This window comes from Grus americana, chromosome 19, assembly GCF_028858705.1.
Source record: "Grus americana isolate bGruAme1 chromosome 19, bGruAme1.mat, whole genome shotgun sequence".
Lineage (NCBI taxonomy): Eukaryota > Metazoa > Chordata > Aves > Gruiformes > Gruidae > Grus > Grus americana.
In genome coordinates this window covers 13,042,745-13,064,336 of record NC_072870.1, presented here as the reverse complement: position 1 = coordinate 13,064,336, position 21,592 = coordinate 13,042,745, and the positions used below count along the sequence as shown (strand labels likewise).

Below are 21,592 nucleotides of genomic sequence, written 5' to 3'. Positions count from 1 at the left end.
ACCAGCCTGTTCCATTTTGTCATTCAGCAATATGTGATGCATGCACCTGCAGATACAACCTATGACCACTCGATTCTCTTTACTATTCACCCCACCAGAAAATGCCTCATCTGAAACCAAAACTTCCCTTCTTTCTCTGAAACACTGCCTCTGCTCTTTAGCTTTTTTATGTGTGTGTTTGCACATGCATTCACACACATGCATTTCCTTGTTCCCCTCCAGGACTTCCTGATTGAGTAGCAAGAGTTACTTACTTGACACTGTGCCTGGTATTTCTTTGTTGATCGTCCAACTATGTAGATCTGGGATGGCGACAGAGCCAAGACATTGTACACAGAAATATCCTTCATGGAACCGTATGCGGCACAGATTTTGATGTGGCACTGAAACAAATATTACTTCCAAAGTGAATGCTCTACTGAACACCACGCACTACGAGGATGGCACTTGTTTTGCAACGAAGCAGCAGATGAGTTCATTGTTAACAACCTCATTCTGTAAACCACAACACGTGAAATTTGTCTGCCTGCATGCCAGCAAGTACTACATATATGCACACAGGAAAGAACATGCAGTTCATTTATTTATTTGTCATGCCAGGAGGCCCCTTCAGATATTTTATCACCCTTCCTTGCTCTTAAGTGAGAAAAGAAATGAGGAATGGCAAAAATACTTTGTGATGATCAGTGAGATTTACTGTTCAAAAGGAAGGGAGATCTGTAACTTCACTGAATGACATTCTCTGGAAAAAGATTTTAAGGCTATAAACAGGTTTCTAGTACCTCTTGCATGAGATTCCGGAGAAAAATGGTCTTTTGTCGCAGTGGGTCATGAACAAGTCCATCTGAGAAGAAGATCATCCCTTGTGGGAAGTTGTGTTGAGACAACCATGAAACCACACGCTGTTTTTGCATATCTGGACGGCCAGTAATATAGATAATCAGATATCCCAGGTCCTGCCAATGCCTGGAAGGAACAGCAGGTAAATTATGTAGGTGCAGAAAGAGAAACAATGTCCACAGGTCAGGTCAGCATTTCTTTGCTCAGCACAGACCCGGTTAGAAGTCAGATGTTATCCTTCAACAAGTGGAAAGCACCATGCCTAAGTGCTCCTATTGAGAAATTAAGTAATTTCTACATCTTGACGGAGACGGAGGGAAGCAAGAGAGATTGTTATACAATATGTTATATAAAATATGACAGCTATTTAAAAACGTATTTAGAATAGACCTTACTACACATCAAGTCCTGCTACCTTTCAAACCTTTAATGAGATTTCCTGCCATTTCAGCTGTAAAGAGTGGAAATCCTTGAAAACTGACATCCCTCCATTCCCATGCAAGTTCCAAAATGAGAGCTGTATTTCCCCATCCAGTGCAACATTAACAGACTTGGCAAGAATGGATTAAAAGACCTTTTAATTTTTCCTCCAAAAAACGCTCCTGATTCATGGCACTTGGTTATTTTTGAAGTAGAAATATGTCCTTATTTGAAGTTAGTGAAACACAAAATACATTCTTTGCTAATCACAGTAACCCATGGAATCATTATTAATTCACTGCATGCACCGTAAGGCCATTATTCCCAAGAAGCAATTCATAATCCTTAAACTACTTTTTAAATTTAAACTACAAATTTGAAAGTAAACCATAGCATTTAAAGATTCCTCTGAAAAATCACGCAGACCTGATGTCCAAGCAAATATAGAAATATATCTGCAAAGAATCCTGGCCTTTAAAGAATCACTGTTAATTTAGTAAAAAACAAACAAACTATTCTGCCCTCTTCCTTCCTATTGTGTTCAAACAGGAAAGTTGGGAGATTTAAAAAGCGATGTGTGCAAACCTCGCTTACCTGACAACATCAACGGCCCCAGCTCGGACTTTGGGGTCACTTCCCATAATTGAAACACTTGCTGCAAATGAACCATCAATGCTGAACACAACACATTCCATTCCTCGGGGAAGCACAGTCAGGTAACTTGTGGCACTGCTCTGGTCCCCTCTAGAGAATCAAAGTAATAAATACATTTAAAAAGCAAAATGTCGGAATATATTTTCTGCATGTTCTAGTTAAGACCTGAAATTAGATCTGTCTGGATCTACAGCTTCAAAACTCGCTGTCAAATAGGGCTTCTGATTTCAGTCCTATGTGGAGCAATTAAAACTTACACTTTCAGGACACAGCTTTCCAAAGAGAAATTTGGAAGCTGACTTTAATAAGAAATCACATGTGTATAAAATACCTAAAATTAGGAAAATACCCTCAAAAGAGCCTGAAGTACTCAAACTACTACTCAAACATGCTATTTGTCTACGTGTATAGATACGTGTCTATATATGTACACATATAATATGAATGCTATATATATGCACACACACGTACATACACACATAGCACACAAATTAGTTGCTTTTTTTTTTTCCAGCAGTCTACAGTTACTGGCAAATTATTAGAAATTATAAGGGAAGAATTGATATGCATCTTGTATTAGCATGTACTTACACAAACCAGCTTTTCTCCATTAGATAAACAGTTGGTAATACTAGCATTATCCATCCCTCTATCCTTGCAAATTACAATGGGAACGCCAATCCAGAAAAGTAAAAAAACAAAACAAAAACCCCCACCAAAACAGCCCACCCAAAACAAACGTAAACCAAAAGGGAAATGTAATCACAGGTGCCTTTTCTCGTGGAAAGGCATGTGAAATGCAATCTTCTCCTCATGATGTATTTTCCCCAAGAGGTCTGGACATTAAGACACTAATAAAGCACAAAGCGATCCAAAGTTCTTACCATCCCATGACCTCATGTTCCCTAAAAAAATGTCATCTGACGACCACATCTTCTTTCCTTTAGAAAGATGATTATTGATGATCTAGAAATTTATATCCAGTGATGAAGATTCTTAAAATACGTGTGCACAGCTTAATGAACAAAGACAGGACAATTTTTTTCATTCCTGTTTGAAACTTACTCCTGCAGTCTAAAAGCCCATGGGAGCTTAGCTTCTGAATACATCTTAATTTGTTTTCAGGTAACTCTCTTTTCTTGAATTGATTGTCTGTTCTGTTACACTGAGGTAAAACATTTCTTCCTCCTCAATTAGCACTACATACGATTGTAAATTGACTTTAGACTTGGTTAACTGGTTGGGTAACAATGCATTCTGTTTCTGCTTAATTCATCACACTGATTCACCCTCCAAAGCAGGGATTCAAAGGAAGCTGTAAAGCTACTTCCTAAGTGGTTAGGCAATTTAATTCTAAGTGCAATATTAAACTAAACATCTGTATTAAATCAAATTGAACTTATATTAAACACAAGATTTTTTTTAGAAGTACAGCTACACTAGTCCTGCACCTAGGTCAACAAATTTTATTTCACACATCTTCATACTTCATGCTTTACTTAGCATAGAGATTTTTTTAAAATGCTGGAGAGCTAGGAGAGCTGACTGATTTTACTTCAATGAATTGTAATTTTCAGGTGCTGTTTTTTGTGGGGGTTTTTGCCCAATTTAGATTAAAAATGGTCTTGAGTACAGAATTAAGGTAACTCTTGATCAGCCTGACATCAACAGATGAACAGGTGGCTGAGAGCAAGGCAGTACATCCTCTACGATTAATTTCAATAAGAAAAGCTTATCAGACTTAAGAACACAAAGCTATACCCTTCAGCAGTCTTTTCCCCAAGGAACACGCTGCAAAATATCCCAATTCATACATTCTTGCCACACCAAGTGCTCCTAAATTGAATTGCACTGAGGATTTGTGTTGCAGTAGGGATAAACCCATTGGCCTGGGCACCTTGAAAGCGGCCAGTAAACAGATGATCACTACTTCAAATCTAAGCTGACAACACAGTGACAAGACCAAGAAAAGACAACTAACTGACCAAAATCTCCCTCTGCAACCCCTTCAATCTTACGCACCTCAGTGTCTTCCTGATCACAACAACCCATCACAGCTGTAGTTCCAGCTTAGGGGCTATTACCTGACCACCATTTTGATGGGATACACACCAACTCTCAGTCTCTTCTGGTTGGGTATGTTGTAGGATATCCGGCCGCTGCTGTTGGATATCTCTGTGTCAAAGTACACCCACCTACCCGAAGATGGCTCAGTCATTATGAAGATATCAACCTGCAAAAACAACAAAACAGTCACCTAGTGTGATAGTAGGCAACACACCCCCTATTTACAAGGCCTGCCAAGCCTAGATCACATTAGTATTTCCAACTATGGCTTGTACTAAAAGCTTACAAGGAAGTTTGAAGGAACTTCAAAATTCAGTAAAAACTTCACAGAGGGTCCTCTCAATTAGAAAATGCTTCGTAACACACAATACAAGAGTTTATTGCCTTCACCATTTAAAGCACTCAGCCCTGCAGGTGTCAAATGAGGGTACAGAGCTCAGAAGTTTGGCAGGAACCCTAAACTAGAAAAAAAGATCATTTCTGCATGCATGTGTACATTACATTTTTGCATACTAAACCTACAAATTGGAAAATTTCATCTGGATATTAGCAAAATGAAATCTTTCTCAAATCATAACCTTGCCTGCAAATGCAAAACCTAAACATTTCAAATTATCAATTTTTTTTTTCCAAAAGGTTTCATCAATGTGGTTTTCTTCAACTGAAATATTTCATCAAAATTAACAAAGTGTATGAAATACTTTGTCTGACTTGAACTGGCACTTTTTAGCAATAAGTACACCAGTAAATCTGAGGGAGGTATCTGCCAAGCCTTCCTTCTGTACTCAACTTTTATTGAACATAGGCATACGTGGTTTATGTGCACTTCTTCAGTGCTCAACATGCAGCCACATACTCTACAAGATTCGCCAGCAGCTTAGAAGATCACGCTGTTTGTGTGGATGTCCTTGATAACTCTGCAGAAATGCTCTTCTTGGATGCAATGATGTTACATGACATTGGGACGTAACTATAACAAAGACTAAATTTATTCTGATGAAATCCAGAACTGAGTTTTTCTAAGGGATGATCTTTGGTGCAAAGGAAGAAACGACAGGTATTGCTGAACCGCAAGTGTTATCGGGATCAAAGAATGGGTTTACTCCTTTCTTCTGCTTTTTGACTGCAAAGTGAATTCACAGTTTGAATATATATGTGTACTGACTACCTCTTTAAAGTCTTGGATGGTGTAAGGTCTGCAGGGCACACTGCTAATTGACATAAATCCTTCCCCTGCTCTAATTCCCACTAGGGAAGGTGGGAGAGGGATGGCCTTTCCTTTGACAGATTCAATGGTCTTGTGGTAAAAACGGTCTCTTCCAACTGCTGCACTGTACCAATTACAAAGGCATCCAACTTTTGAGCTGAGGCATTGCTAGGATATAGGCACAAATAAAGCAGGCCAGGAGGTTCACTACACACAGAGCTTTGATCTGCAGTCTTCCTGAATGTAGATCTAATTGTAGACCTTCAGTGCAATCCAATATGCTCAGATACACTTAACTGAGGTTTTGAATTTACATTTGAGAAATGGCACAAAGAGGAAATTACTAAGTCTTGGAACCATACAGCTTTGGTGGTTTGGACTGCTATGAACCCCTTTGGAGCCCTATTCATCATTGTGCCAGAAGAACCTTATCAATGAATAAAATGTGATCAGATTGAAGAAATTTATAAAAGCTAATAAAGAGCTGTGATTAAAATTTTCAAAATCAGACAAAATCTGCGATCCTGGCTTGCATGTAAACCCAAGTGATGGGGCTGCTTTAAGGTTTTTTTACAAACCATGTGGGACAAGATTGAAGCAGTGATGATCTTAAAAATATAACCATAATTTATATTGACAGTTCAATGTGTATCAGCACAGGTATGCTGAATTCTATGACAAAATCTTAGAAGCAGCACATCACTTATGTCTTGTGGAGTTGACTAACAAAGCCCAGCTGTGACAGAAGCATGGTCATCACAGACATGGTTCCAGAAACATCCATCCCTGCCATTTGGACTAGCAAATATACTCCAAAGAAGGCATGCCATCAGCAGGCTGATCCTTAGAGGCATCAGGTTAGTGCTGCATCTTAGCAGAACGGGAACCCACAAAACAGGCCAAGTGGAGCCTCCATGCCTCAGTTTTACCCTCAGCTCAGCAGCATTACTCTGTTAATTTCCACAGAAATTCTTACAGTCTTAGTGAATATGAACAAATTTGTGCATTTAATGCTTGGCTTTGTTAGCTGTAAGCCTGCCTACTGCAGGCAGCTGTAGGAGTGACTTCCAATCATATCACATTACTACTTGAATTCTAAAGCTAATCTTTACTCTTCCATGTATAAGAGAAACAGCAGCCACCTAGCCTCTAGAATCCATATTCCTTTCTGTAGTTGTCTTACCTGGGTAGGAGGCTATACATTTTTCCTTTACTGATTTGCCAACCACTATAAATGCTTATTCTTCCTTGCTCATGAAGTTAATTGTCTCCAGTAGGTGGTACAATTGGATGGCAGGTTCAGAAACCACTGCACAGCACACTCATCACTAACCAGAGAAGATGGCCAGCATCATATAAGAAGGCTGAGAGCTGGTCAGCTATCAGGAAAGCCCACTTACAGCATATTTTTGCCAAAATGGTGGAGGCTAGTGACATACTTCCTCTCACTGTAAGGCTTTCTCTGGTACTATACGTGTGCTACGTTCAATAACTGTTTCTAGTAAAAGCTGGTTCAGAAAAATAAGGAAATTGATTACTCAGATTTTACCTTTTCACCTGTTAAAGCTACCATGTCCAGAGGTCCATACATAAAGCGCCCAACTAGTACCTGAGGACCATCTTCTGCTGCAATGACATCATTAGCTCGGTGATTAGCAGTTACATTCTGAAATAAGAGCAGAAGGTGGGAAGGGTAGTGTTTGCTTTTGTAATGAGGCTACTGTCTCTATTATGTTATTATGAACAATGACACAGAAACAGAGTCCTGGACAGTGTGTCTGAGACACATCACAGTGCACATTAGAACACCTAGCAAAACAGTGTTCCTATTTCACCTGGAGCTAGATTTCCAGTAATGGTGGGTTCCTAAATAGACTTTCTACTGAGAGCACTCAAGATGACCAAATACGAGAACATTTAAGGGAATGCCAATTATCTTTCACTTCAAGTGGTGCCATAGATTCACAAGATTATGTGGAAGACACATGCATCTTAATTGACATTTCTAACTGAAGTGGCATGTGAAGAATGAAGAAAATTTTTCTTCTTGAGTTATGGATTCATCTAGCATATAAGAAAATAGAAGAACAACCTCTGCTTAACTGAAACTTAAGGCCCTTCTGTTATTTAAAGAAAGAAATATACTTTCTCCCAACACATAGTGATAAACCAAGAATAAATTGTTGCTATTCACTAACTTAATTTGTTTGTCTCTGGATTACATTAGCAGTTTTCAGCTCTTTAGTAATATTCAGTTATGTAAACTCATGCTTTGGGAGATCAAACTCCATTTAAATTGCTGCCAAACCCAAGTTCTATAGCTGCCATATATATTCAGATTTATACTTACTCTCAATTTGACATGTGTCCTTTTGCGTAGCCATTTTTCTCGTGGATTGGATGGACTTAGTGTTGCTGGATCCAGGTTGTCATTTTCCTTGAAATTTACATTTTCATACCTCATTAACTGAAATTAAATTAATATTTTAATAAACAGTGCGTAGCCTGGCTAGTCCTGGTACTTGGCAAAGAAAGGAAAAGTACATTACTGCCCCAGCTGAATGACACTGCAGAGCCAAAAGCACAATGAAAGTAGAAAGAGGTACAGGCCACACATTCACATTAATTGTATAGACAAATAAACTGCTTTCACTCTGTCAGCCAACTCTTAACCTCAATTACTTACTGAACAGCTTTTCCAGTCACAACAGAGCTTGCACATTGTTCCAGAGAACATGGTGAAAACAGGATGGTATCAAGTGACAGTCACACTGTCTGCTCATGGTCTGCAAAGTCAGTAAAGCAGCTTAAGACCACAAAAATATTTTTTAATGTCCTTTATGGGGCAGAGGTCAGATTCCTGACTCCATCTGTATTGATTTTCTATACATATACCCAGACAGAATGGTTCTTATCACCTTTTGGATATTACTCACAACTGCAGTAGGTGATAGGCTCAGGATTTGGCTTGTGGCTAGTAACATCTGAAGATAAGAGGACTAACTTTGAACATGCAGAACCCTATTATGCCATATAAGCTATGTATTCTTACAACCTAAATATCACACACTTACCAAGAAACTTTCATGTCCAACTCTGATTTCAGGCCACAACCCACAGATTTCAGAATCTGTGTGTTATGCCCTGTTTCAATTGAAACCACAAGTCCTGTCTTACTGAAATCTGGGGGTTGCACCCAGGGATCACGGATAGCATGAGGCTACTTCATTTTGAATGAAAAATAGCTTAGTCTGTCTCCTTCACAAGCTAGCAGAAAATTACTCAAGTTGAACAGTTGGTTTTCCGTGCTGAAGTTTTCCACCCTGGGTGCCCTCTCTGGAAGAGCAGCCTAGAATCATTTTGAAACATGTCTCATATGAACTCCCTTCAGTAAAATCCTGCTGCATTCAGTCTAACAAAGTAGCTGGCTTGCAACAAATCACAGTAATGCTGAGAGGTCAGTGCGTTTTTTAACTAATTGGCATAAATTTTATTCACTGGAGGTCATGTACAGGAAACATATGTGCCCACAGGGCTTTAAGGGGCCATTAGCCTTAACCTTAACTCCCAGCAAGGGCAGAATGGCCAGACTATGCTGGAACTAACTAGTCCTTTATGTAGTGCTGTAAGCTCACATATTGCTTTACAGGCACGTTCCAAATGCTTGAAATGCTTATTAAATTCTAAAAGCTGTAATGCACCTACAAGTCTAGGTAAAACACAACAACACAGCTTGATATGAATACACAGAGATAACAAGTCGAATAAAGAAGGAATGATTGCTAACGGACAACTGGGCTCAGGGAGGCATTTGAAAGGAAAGATGGGAGAATGTTCAGATGGATTCAAGGCAAAAAAAGTCCTGAGAGAGAAGATGACAAGAGCTGTAAGAGAGCTGCAAAGGAGAGGAGAAACATTTATGTGCAATTATCTAGGGCCCTTGAACAGAAAAAATAGGGATTTGCATCCTGTCGCTTTCAGTAGAAACCTCTCCTCTACTTTGGGATGAGCATCACTTAAGATTCCTGTTCTGGAGGCTGTTCTCGTTCATGGAAAAATTCTTCAGCAACTTTTGCTTTGTCTTGATTACAGTGATGCTAGTTATAAACAAAGTTTTTAAAATTAGCTTTTAAAATTCTGCATTGCTTAACGATACATTTTGACTGGAATCAGATATACTAAAGGATGCTCTGAAAGGACAGCGGGAGGTTAAAGAACTCTTAGAATTTCATCAATTAAAAACAGCAATCAAAAGCTCTGCAAGCGGACTGGTTACCAGCCAGACGGTCTGCCACACATTCCGCTCACAGGCTGCCATATAAAGATGGGGGCTCGGAACAATTGCACAGTACGACTCAGCAGCAGTTCTGGACCAGACGGAACTCCGAGCTTCCATTCCCAGGAGCAACCAGGTAAGCCTCCAGGGAACTAACGTCATTGACACCAGCACTGGGAGCAGGAGGGAGAGGGAGTTAACACACAGACACCAGCTAAAAGGAGTTGCGAGAGAGGCAGGCACGCTGACATCTGCCAAACTGATTTAATGGGAGGGGGAAAAAAAAGTCACTGTAAAGTTTTTTGCATTATTCTCTCTGCTGTTTGCCTGGCAGCAGCTGTTTCATCATTCACTGTAAAAACCACACTGATTCTTGGGTCAATGCAAATTAAACTGCTCATGACTGGCTTTTGTGTGAGGGTCGCGTTGAGTTCTTGGAGGAACAGTTATCCTGCAGGCTTCACTTGAACACCACTTAATTTTTTTTTTTTACCCCAGGTGAGATTTCTTTGCCTCTCCACTTTCTCTAGAGGTCAGAGCACTGCATTACCCCTAAGTCACTGCGAGCTGACGTCCAATTACTGACACAGTAGGAACAAGAGATCCATCATATGACTGAGAAATAAATTCAGAGGAGACAGTACACACAATGCCTTGAAATACTCTAGTTACAGGAGACACTTGATTTTCTTATGGGAGCAGTGTTTTAAAACTGCTGGTTTACTATCAAATGTATGCTAATAATTTGATATTTAGTATGGAAATACATAATTAAGTAAGGCTGGAGATAGCCTACCCCTTCAAAAACAGGAGCAAATAAATACATAACACAGGGTTATACTGATCTGGGGTGCGGGAGAGATGAGTTAAGGAACGCATGACAGTGCATTGTTCCCAGTCACACAGTCAGTAGTAAAAACAGCAGCCAGCAGTGCTAACGGTGGGCTTGTCGTCCCCTTCACCTCTCCAATAAATCCACGTCTGTCATTCCTACATCCAGTTATATGTGATGCAACCACAGTTAGCCATCTAACTGAACTAAAGATTAAAAGATTGATCACCCTTGGAAGATGCAATTAACAATCACAAGGTTATTTGTTGCAGAGAGAAAAAAAATAAAGAGATCAATGACCTGTCTTAAAATGAAGGCCACAACGTCTGTTGATTCCCAGTAGCTGGCATGGAAGAGATGCGGCAGGGCCACAGTTGGAAAGGCTGTCAGCACATCTGGACAATACAAGGCATAATCTATTCGTTTTGTTCCCCACCACTTTGTAGTAACTACAAAAAACCCAAACAAAAGAGCATCACATTTCTATAAGATATCTTCTTAATAAGTCTCTTGCTGTCTTTAAGCTAGATAATTGAATGAAGTCTTCTGTTTTTCTAATCTTGACATTCAGAGTCTGTTAAAGGTATCTATCAAACACTAAAGTACTGTTTTCACTGACTGCATCATCACTTAAATGTCTGCAATCTCAACAGTTCTATTGGGTCCAAGTTTTGGGAAGCAGAAATCACCTCAGCATGATTCCCACTGCTATTGCTTCCAGGTCCACGGAAAATGTACAGTGACAGACTAGTACTTTTACGATCATGTTAGAGCAAGAATTACAAATGCTTCCCAAACAGTGAATGGAATATTGATATATGACTACAGACCATAACAGGACAATATAATGATTTATAGCACTTTTAATTATGGGTAACAAATCTATCTATTTTTCTTCATGCCTGGAACATGCTTCTAAACCCCTGTTAGTATGAAACCCTTAATGGCTATTTATGAGTGGCACCTTAATATAAAATTGTGACTTCACTTTATTACTTTATCTACTTAATTACAAACAGAAAAGGAGGCTAAATTATGTTATTTAAAATTGCAGCAACTTAGGCTGTTCTCATTCTCCCCAAATTTCCAAGCAGGTAATTTTCCTTTTCATAATAAATTTCTACACAGAAAGGATGTGGAGGGAAGGGTTGTCGCCATATCAGACAGTACGTGGCACTAGGCTTCACTCACTGTTGGTGAGGTATGCTGATGGCAAGCTTTCTGTTGACCCTGAGTTTTCACTGTTTGTGCTGGCCAAGCTCAACTTTCTTGTTTTTCCTTGTGGTTGATCAGATGTGTTTGGAGATCCAGGACTCTCCTGAGAGAACGGTATGTTCAAAGAGCTGTTCTCAAGGAACAGAGCACTGTGGTTGTGGATAGCATCACCTGCAGGTTACAGAAATGAAAATAATAAAAAAAAACCAATGGGATGAACAACATGGCTTTGCAACTAGTATGTGTGTAGTTTTTAGTGTGGGTTTTTTTGTTTTTTGTGGGGTTTTTTGTTTTTTTAATACAGAGCTAAAGAGCGTTTTCCTGAATAACATCAGATTTAATGACCATGGATGAAACTCCTTCAGAGTGAGAAGGACAGCATGAGACAGCTTAACTAGAGAAAGCACATCTTACTGCCATCAAAACGCAATGGTAGCCGGATGCTTTTGGCCAAGATCTTCCAAACTGGGTGGTGATGTTGGGAGGCTATTTTACTTCACACTCAACCCTATCCATTTTAAAGTCGTTCTCTAAGAGCAGCTACACAGCCCTGGGAGTCTGTGATACTTGTCTTGTCCTCTTCCTGACATGAGCAAAATGACTTTAGAAAGAGAACCTTCAGCAATGCTATCTAACTGGTTTGTGTGTTCCCAAATGAAACAGAATTCTCATTTATTCATGCCACTCCGACAAAGCTATGGGCCATGGCTAACACCTCTACTCAATGAAGCAAAACACAGCCTTCCTCCTGAGGTGTTCTGAAACAGGTAAGAACAGATACGCATTTAAATAAAGGCATTACTGATAATTTTGCTTGGAGCAGCCTGCACATCCCTGCTGCACCTCGGAAAGGCAGAACCTCAACTGAGGGACGGGATATACAGCAAAGTGCATATCACAAGCAGCTGACTCCTCAGTGTTGTTTTTCAGAGAACAAACCTCTCGGAGAGATTAAAACAGTGAACAAATGAAAAAGGAGACCCAGTTCAATAATATAAAAGAAAGCAGACAGCCCTTGATGATGTATTGCTCTATTTCTGAGTGTATTTCAGTCCCATTCAGGCAAATAACTGTCATCATGCTGTGCTCATCTTTCACATGGTCTTGGGTTGGGGACTATGTCATACGATTCTTTACACAGTGGAGGCCTGGAATAAGTTTCTCTTCAACTTTTCAAGTCTTACCAACTCTCAATGCAATGAATACCTCAAAGGCGCACACAGGAGAACACAAGTTGCTGCTTTCAAGGACAGCATTGCTTAAAAAAATACACTGGAAGCATAAGTGTGTATAGATTATCAGAACTGGTAAAACATGTCACCATTAAATGAAAAGGAATAGCAGCATAGCTCCCTACAATCTCCTCCCTTCCAAAAAGCAGACATGGCTAGAAAGATTCTGGCTTGTTTTGACGTAAGCCTGAACTTCTCAACTGCATGAGGCAACACGAGGAGCTGCCCTGCAAATGAATCAGAGAAACAATTAATTTCTAACACATTGTGATGGGTATGTAGTTTGGACAGAATATGTTCAATTGTAGTTTCCACGGGAACGTGTGCTTTGAGTTTTCATTAAAGAAACTGCAATGTACTATTCTTTCAAAGGAATCCTGTTGATGCCATACAGTAAGGGAAAGCTATGTGTGGCTACAGGAAGGCTTGATACAGGTAAAAAGAATGGAAGGATAATTTTATTACCTCCCCTGTCTCAGGCAAACTATATAGACTCCAACACAGACAACTGAAAAGAGAACACAATGCTGCTTTCCTATTACTTACCTAACAACGTAAGGAAGTATGATGCACTCTTTGCAGTGAAAGAAGCAGCACAAAGAAGTAAAAGGTCTGATTCTATGTAATACTAAATACTGAACAGCAAGGCACCTGGTCCTTCTCACAACAAACTCCAAATCATATGGCCTAAAATATCATGGCAAATCAGTTCACTGAAGAGAGCAGCAGAATCCACAGACATAAGCAGTAAGGAACAGGGAAGCTGCCAAGTTGCACCCCATTAGGGGTCTATCTGAAGCAGAACCCTGTTCCAAACATCAACCAACAGGAAATTTCACAGAAGAATGAATCCCATAAATGAGAGCTATATCTCCAATGAAGTGCTCATGATTGGTTGTGTTCTGATGCATACTTTCTGCTTTCCCTTCCAAAAGATTCACTGAAATACAAAAGGTTGTGCTTTTAAAATAAATTTTTTGCTTCTGAATTGTTGTTGCTCTGCTCAAACAGTTGTGAACTGACCCAAATCTAATCCTTCCTCCCCCATTATAATTTTGCAAGAGTTTTGTTTTTACATTCCCCCTATTATGAAGGTGAAGAAAGCAAAAACAGTAACTTTGCAAGAATGGAAAATATTGTCAGCCAACATATCTGTTAGCCTTTTCCATATTATTCACTAGCTTAAGACCAGCTTGGTAAGGGGTCTGGTGCCTTGAAACCTGTTGTTTATTTTGTAATACTGTTATTCTAAGATCAGTAACCCTTCTCACTATGAAGAGATCAAATGAATAAAATGGAAGGCATTTTTTGGCAGGTTTTTCCCTCCTGTTTCCTGAATTATCTTCATTTTAAACAGGTAGGGCAGCCTGCCTTCATCTCTGTAGGTCAGGTCTTTGTTGAATTGCAAAGGAGGACAGAAAGCACTGTTTGGTTTTTTTAAAAGCCTTGTGTTCAACTTTTGACTAGGACAGTCTACTTGCATAATTCTTCCATTTAAATAACTGAAATTGATACTTCTCACCCAAAACAACCTTTCTCATGGCTCTGAGGGTCACTAAAGGTTCTTATCATTTATTCTACTAATCTAAATTTACTATCATGATCGATAAGAAATAAAATAAAGGCAGATCATTTTACAGAGTCTTATCTTGGATAAATATGATAGTTACAGCCAATAAAAAGAGGCAAAGCAACTTTTTTAAGGCCACACAGTAACCATCTCCAGACACAAATTAACAATACTTTTTAATTTATGCATATGCAATTGAAGTACTGTGCTTTTAGACCTTAATTTCTATCTATCCACAATGAAGCAGACCAGACGAATCAGCCATTGTCTGGACTGGCACTCCCACACATTCCTTATAAATAAAACTTTGCAAGATAAAAATGTTGCAATTATTTCAGTTGCACTGCAAAGTAAAATGTGAGCTCAAACAGTAAAGAGGATTATGATTATATACATTCTGCTATGTCAAATGTCTTAAAGGTAGCATACATTGAAACCAGATGTTTTGAATTAATATATAACAACCATATTTTAAACCCCAAGTAGATATAGTGCATCATGTCATAAACAGGAAAGCAAAAAAGAAATTAAATCCCACATGTTAGTAAGTGTCAAGAGACATGACTAGTGGTAGATCAGAGACCTGTCACAAAGCCAAGGGTCACTTATAATAGCGACAAAAGTACTTTGATTATGAAATGCCAACCAGGCAGCAGCTGAGAAAGCTGCTGTTTAATGAAAGGTCAAGACAGCATGGCTTTCTCTGGGCTGTAGCGTAACTGAACTTTGTACCTTACCCTTACAGTAAAAAATCCCCACCAATTAATACATCGCATTTTTGTCTGAACCATTATTCTACTGCTATGTCTTCTGTCAGCAATCACCAAAGATGAAACAGTTGTGAAGATAAATGTTTTCTCCACCTGCTCTGTATGCCTGGCAATGCTTTCAATGTAGTTTCTTTTACTTTCACTTGTCTGTATTTCACAGCGACACAAGATAAATATCCCCTTAAGAGGTGGCTTCTGAAAAGGTGGGATGCCTTATGTGATTATTTCCATTCTATCTATCCAGTGCCTAGGTTGAAGATATCTCAGATATTAAACTTAATCTTTGCTAATTTTTCTTTCTCTTTGCTTATAATGTGCTGACTCTCCTATACATTCAGAAAACTGAATTTAAATCATGCCTCAAATAATTTTATTTTAGTAAGCTATTTTATCAACATCCTAATAATGTCATCACATCCACATCATTAGGAATTGTATAAACAGAAGATACAGTTGCAACTGACCAAGTAATTGATGGAAAGAGGAATAATTCTCTGGGCTGTTCAAGTCTATGATTGTCAAAATCAAGTGTGGTAAGAGTCAGCTTTCACCTTCATTAAGCTCTTAACGATCAATTCATCACACACGCAAACAATACCCTATTACTACAAACTGAATGACCCGAGGGCCAGACTTAGTGATAAGTACTGATGCCTGCTGGATGAAAAAGTCAATTGTCCAGCTAAACGTGTGCCCTGCTCTTTAAGTCCTGCCAGTTAAGTCTTAGCTGTTTCCTCAATCTCAGTGGAAAAAGTAAATTTGATAAACTAAAAGCTTCAAGATAAACTCTATGCACAGAGCAGCTGGCTCCAAGAGCTTCATTCGATTGGCAAGAACCAAAAGACAACTATAGAAATCCTCCCCTCACAGTTTTCATCATGTTCTCCAGCCTGTCTTATCACTGAACTGTTCCTATGAATCATACAGTGAAATTCTCTTCCAGTAGTAAATGTTTTTCACATGGCTTCCAGATGAGAATTTTTTTTTTCCACAGAGGCACCTATCAGGAATGTCAGGCAGACAACAGAATCATTCTTGTTTTAATCAGCAGTTCTTATAAGAAAAGGAACAGGGAATGAGATTGTTTAATGACATGAAAGCAAGCTGGAGAGGGACTGTTTAGAAGGGCATGGAGTGATAGGACAGGGCGTAATGGTTTTAAATTGAAAGAGAGTGGATTTAGATTAGGTATTAGGAAGAAATCCTTCCCTGTGAGGGTGCTGAGGCCCTGGCACAGGGTGCCCAGAGAAGCTGTGGCTGCCCCTGGCTCCCTGGCAGTGTTCAAGGCCAGGTTGGATGGGGCTTTGGGCAACCTGGGCTAGTGGAGGGTGTCCCTGCCCACGGCAGGGGGTTGGAACTATATGCTTTAACTCTGCACAGAGGTTTAAATACAAAAACCATACCATGAAATGTTTGCTGATCATTAGCACTCAGGAATTTTTATTTTATAAGACATCCAACAGACAGGGTTTCCAGATTTACATGCTCTGTAGGGGAATCTTCTGACCCAGTGCTTGGATGAACTCAAAAAGAATACCAGTTGTTCCCAAATCACTTATAAAGCCTCTGTTTCAAGAATCATTGTATCTGATTTAACACAACAAAGCTTGTAAAATGTACCAATACAAGGTTTTCAATTTAAAAAGCAGCCTAAGGGAACTATTCTTCCTATCACAGTTATTTAAAAGAGGGTTCAACTTTTCAAGACAGCCTTAGATACGTCTTAGTGACAGAATTTGTGCCTAACTAACCAGCAGGATTTCCAAGTGCATAGTCAGATGTTATAATAACTCCAAGTCAGAATGCAGATATATATTTCCACTGAAAGAAAACTGAAGACACAGGGGTGAGAACACACAGATTCCCTAGTTTAGACTGTCCCTCAACTTAGCTATTCCTTAAGTCAATTCCTGAGGAACAGCCAGATCTTCATTTGTTTCAGTGAGGCCAACACCTAGAAACCAACTTTCTGCAACTCAAGATCAACTGTTGCTTTTCAAACATTGATTTAATCAGATTCAAACTGATTTGCATCCAATGTACTCCACATTTGAGTATATAAAACAAAGGAGTTGTGCGTATCCTACAGCACGGAACAGGTTCCCAATGCTATGATTCTCCTAGCTTCAACAAACAGAAAACACTGCCGTTTTATTGTATTAGCCTCCAACCTTAAACTCTGAATCCTGAAAAACCTTTTGAAATATCCTGATGAGGCTTGAATTCACGTCTGAATACGTAGCAAAAGAATAAATTTAATGTGCATGCATGTACAGATACACACTGATCAATTCCTTTTTTGCATAATATGACAAGTCAAGATCTCATTTTCTATAAAGGCAAACCAGCACAATTCCTTCTACTAGCACCTTGCTCATCTATGTCTTCCTCTTTCCTCCCCATAAATCTGTCAATTTCAGTTTTTTTCCTGGATTCAAACATTTATTACCCAACATAACTATTGTTTAGTAGCCTACCTAGGAAAAGAGTAATCAAAAGACAATTTGCCAAGTGCTCTTGTCCTGGTAGATGTTGCAATAAACCAACCACAAATGACTAAGAGAAACAATATCTGAAGATCTAGGCAAAGGTCAACTGATTGTAAAAATAAATTGTTTAAAATGATAGTCAAAGACATGGAAGTTTGCAAGTGACACTTCAACTACAAGCAGTGGTATCACCTTCCAACCCGTCTTCAAGGCAACTAGTATCACAAAGCTCATAGGTAAGAATAATTTTTTCTTGGTAATTTTCTTTGGTTCCACACTTGCTAAACATGCCTGTGCCATTCCGTCCCAGATGATTTGGTTTTAGCATGTTAGCACATTGATATTTCAAACCCTCTTGAGTTGCGTAAGGACAGAATACTTAAGAGAACAACAGGTAAGGAGAGCTATGAAAATAGACACTGTACCTAACTGGTGAGATCTTCCATCCCCTAGTGGGTATCTCTGGTACCGTGGGACACTGAATGGAGGCAGGAGATGGAATCTTTTCTCCAGCAATGGTTCAAGTCTGCAGGCAGAGGGGTCAGCAGAGTGAAAGAAACTGTACACTTGGCTGCAGGCTGGGCGGACCTGGCACACTTGGATGAGAATGAGACAGAGAAAGAGAGTTCAGTATTGCCAGTTCACAATTTTCAAGGAGTCTATACAGAAACATGGTTAATATGGTCTTCTGCAAACTCCAGACTAGCATATATCTAGCCACAGTTGGGCTGCAACTGTAAATGCAAATCTGAAAATCACTTACTTGGCTAATAAGGCATTCTTTTGACTAAATACACAGCACCAAAGCATAACTTATACTCAGATGGGTGACCACACGAGACTGCTAAGGTCTGTAAAATGGTCAGTGTAGTTCCTTCTCACCACACCACACTTCAATCACACTGAATCTTGCCAGCACAAGCAAACTCATTAAACTTAGCATGGTTTGTATAGTACTGCTTTACATGTTACAACACCCAGTTTATTAACTACAAGAGTCAAGGAATAACTAAAGTATCTATAAAATACGTTTGGGATTACTACGTCTACTCCCCATGAACTCTGTGCAAGCAAGACATGTTTTCAAACCTGCTGTGCTATACAATAAACCCTAAATGTTCTTTTGATAGAATTACTGTTTCCTTGTGGTGATAACAAAAACCTGGTAACATGTATGATGCTTTTCCTTAGAAGACACGTTTGGTACAGCATTGTCCCCATGCACAAGCCCACCACACTTAACTGGAAACCATGAAGAAAGATATTAGCTTTAATATAAGGTGTCACAGAATATTAGATCTAATGGAGTCTATCGTAAGTGACATCTCTGACCAGAGCACCCATCGTGGAATTTTAGAAAAAAAAAAAAAACAAAAAAAAAATCAAAACCACACTGCTTAGGTTCTTCTCATGTTCAAGGGCAACAGTCAAGGTATTTGGACATAAGCAAAATTACAATGAACAGACTTGACGCTGTACATCTTCCTTTGCTGCAGTCACTGAGCGTCACTAGGCTGTATCAGCAAACGCTACATACTTGACCATTTTCTCAAGTGCTTTCCACGTTACTGAAAGGAATCATGATCGGGTGCTTGCTACTATTAATGCTATATAGGGACAAATCTTGATAGACTATGTTGATGTTACTGAGTTCTAAGCTTAAAAGATTGATACCGAGTTGTAATAGCAGCATTGCTATAAAGCAGGTCAGAGCAATACTTTTTGTTCTGTTGTATATGAATGTTTGTTCTATAAAGGCCACAGCACAGGTACACAATGTTTTCTCTCAAACTAGTAAGACAATTAACCTCTTATTGATCATAGTAAAAACCTTCTCAAGATTCTTTGAGTACTATGATGAATCACATCCATGGGGACCACTTTATTGCATGCACCCTGTGCTAAATTGTCTAGGAGACTTATCTTCATGTCATGAAGTTGTCAATACTCATAGCCTCTCAAGAAATACTCTAGGACAAACCTTCCAATAAGAATATACCTATATACGATCCAGTTCTGCCAAACCATGAACTTTTTTCTTCTCTGGACATGCAGCGTGCATTGTATTTTGCATTCACTGACTCATGCTGAGGATTGTGCAACATCTCTTAATTCTGCAGGATTTTTGTCACACAAAGTAATCAATGTGGGTGTCTTCAGGGGCATTAAGTGAAGCTTTGTGAGTTGGTTTTTCCCCCGCCAAGCTCTCTTTGAAAAACATTTTAGGATTGTTATCAGTGGCAATCACCAGGTTTCCAGCTGCAGGATAACCAAAACCTACTGTTGATGTCTGTGTACGTTGATTTTTCTAGAAAGGATGGCGCTGTGCATCAATCAGCACACCTGGTAGCAGATGAAAAGAAAGTGGGAGATAAGAAGACTGCTTGTTGAGGACACTATAGAATCTCTTCCCTTTCCCACTATCAAATAAATAGGAGCTTCATGCCACCTCTGTGCCTTTCCCACCATTAAGCCAGCCATATGCAAAAGCTATGGCCTCTGAGATTCTTCTGTGAAGTACCTTTCCACAGTTCTCCAGGAACCCTTTTTTCTTAACATATTCTCCAAGTAGGGTACAAAATGTGCCCATCAGTTTACTGTGCTATAAAAACTGAGCAAATTCTCCCATGTATTCCAGTTAATTGCATCACAAGAGAAGCAGAAGGGAAACACCAGCAAGTCTGCAAAGATCCAACACTACTTTTGATGACTTTCTTCAAGCTGTATTTCATTCTTAGTATTTGCCAGAAAAAATGGAAACAGGTCACCTGAGTGAGAGCATTTAAGCACAGCAGAAATTAATTCTTTGCAAGGAATGTATAATTCTCTTGCAGAGCCCAAGTAGTGTGAAATATATTCTGTCAGGTAAAGCACTGCATTATAATTAAAACCATATTTTGCCAAGCCTGTAACTTTGACGTATGTATTTAGGGATCAAGTGCTTATAAAGTAGAGCAGTAAACTGGGTATTATCCTACTAAACTAGAGCTTCCTTCCCTAATATAATGGTTTACTCTTTCCCTCTTGTCATGCTTTATATTAACAGTCAGAGCCAAACATAAAGGAAGTTAGGTATTAATGTAATTAAATCAGTGCCTAATTGCACCTTCTAATACTTCTTCTACAGAAACTTTTTCTGTATATGTCTGCCTTCTGTATATGCACAGAAGGCAGACAGAGACAAAGAAAGCCAGGAACACAAACAGAAGGGTTATGAAAGTTGTCGGCATAGGGTAAATTATGATATTTAGTGGCAACAAGAAAGCATGCCCTCTGAGTTATCAGCTGTTTTCATACCCCTCTTCCAACTTAGCAAAGCAATATAGCCCATCATGTTCCAAAGGAGATGACTTCCTACTACTGTAGCATTTAGCAGTATTAGTTCCCAATCTGATCACTGAGAGCAAATGCGAAACACTCTACCATTACAACCATCCTAAGGTAGAACAGTGTTACTTTGGGGATGTAACTAAATGTTCATGATATATTCAGAATTCTAAAAAACATTGACATTTTCATAGGGTAGCAAGCCTCTCCCAAGGATAATCAGCATAGAGTGTGGAAGAATCGGGCAGAGACGCAAATGATCAGTACTTTAGAAAATAAAAAGTGAGACTAGACAGTGGAAGGACCATAGAAGAGAGTGCTAGAGGGTAACTAGAACAACTGTCAAGGAAGCACTAAGGGGCAAACAGAACATTTGACAGAAGAGACTTAAAAGGCATTTGGCAAGGAAATAAAAAATTGGAATGAAGATTTGGTTTTAGCCACCCTCTTATTAGTGTAAAGACAAATAAACATTCAGAAATTGCACAAAATGCATCTGTTATGCAGACAGAACAAAAAACCCTCTGGATATAATTTTCTTCCCTTTTATTTTAAAACCTGACTCTAACAAAACAAAGAAATAAAAACATCTAAATTTTATTTCTCACATTTCCAGGTAGCTTTCTACCTTTCATTTCAGTAAAAAGGTCACCTGACTCTTCTCACCTAACTTCCAACTGTCTGCATGATAGG

At 39.1% G+C, this 21,592-nt stretch overlaps 1 protein-coding gene across 7 annotated transcripts in view; it reads right to left on the bottom strand.

Moving 5' to 3' along the window:
- PITPNM3 (PITPNM family member 3) overlaps positions 1-21,592 on the bottom strand; it is a 117,473-nt gene that overhangs the window by 6,609 nt on the left and 89,272 nt on the right. For 5 of the 7 annotated variants that reach the window (XM_054848105.1, XM_054848104.1, XM_054848098.1 and 2 more), the window contains 9 exons: positions 17,998-18,168; positions 11,488-11,682; positions 10,597-10,745; positions 7,539-7,655; positions 6,738-6,854; positions 3,999-4,147; positions 1,855-2,004; positions 783-966; positions 255-383 (listed from right to left, as the gene is read on the bottom strand). In XM_054848105.1, the coding sequence (XP_054704080.1) occupies positions 255-383; positions 783-966; positions 1,855-2,004; positions 3,999-4,147; positions 6,738-6,854; positions 7,539-7,655; positions 10,597-10,745; positions 11,488-11,682; positions 17,998-18,168 (1,361 nt within the window). The remainder of the gene's footprint in view (positions 1-254; positions 384-782; positions 967-1,854; positions 2,005-3,998; positions 4,148-6,737; positions 6,855-7,538; positions 7,656-10,596; positions 10,746-11,487; positions 11,683-17,997; positions 18,169-21,592) is intronic. The other 2 variants (XM_054848101.1, XM_054848102.1) reach the window with 2 other exon arrangements.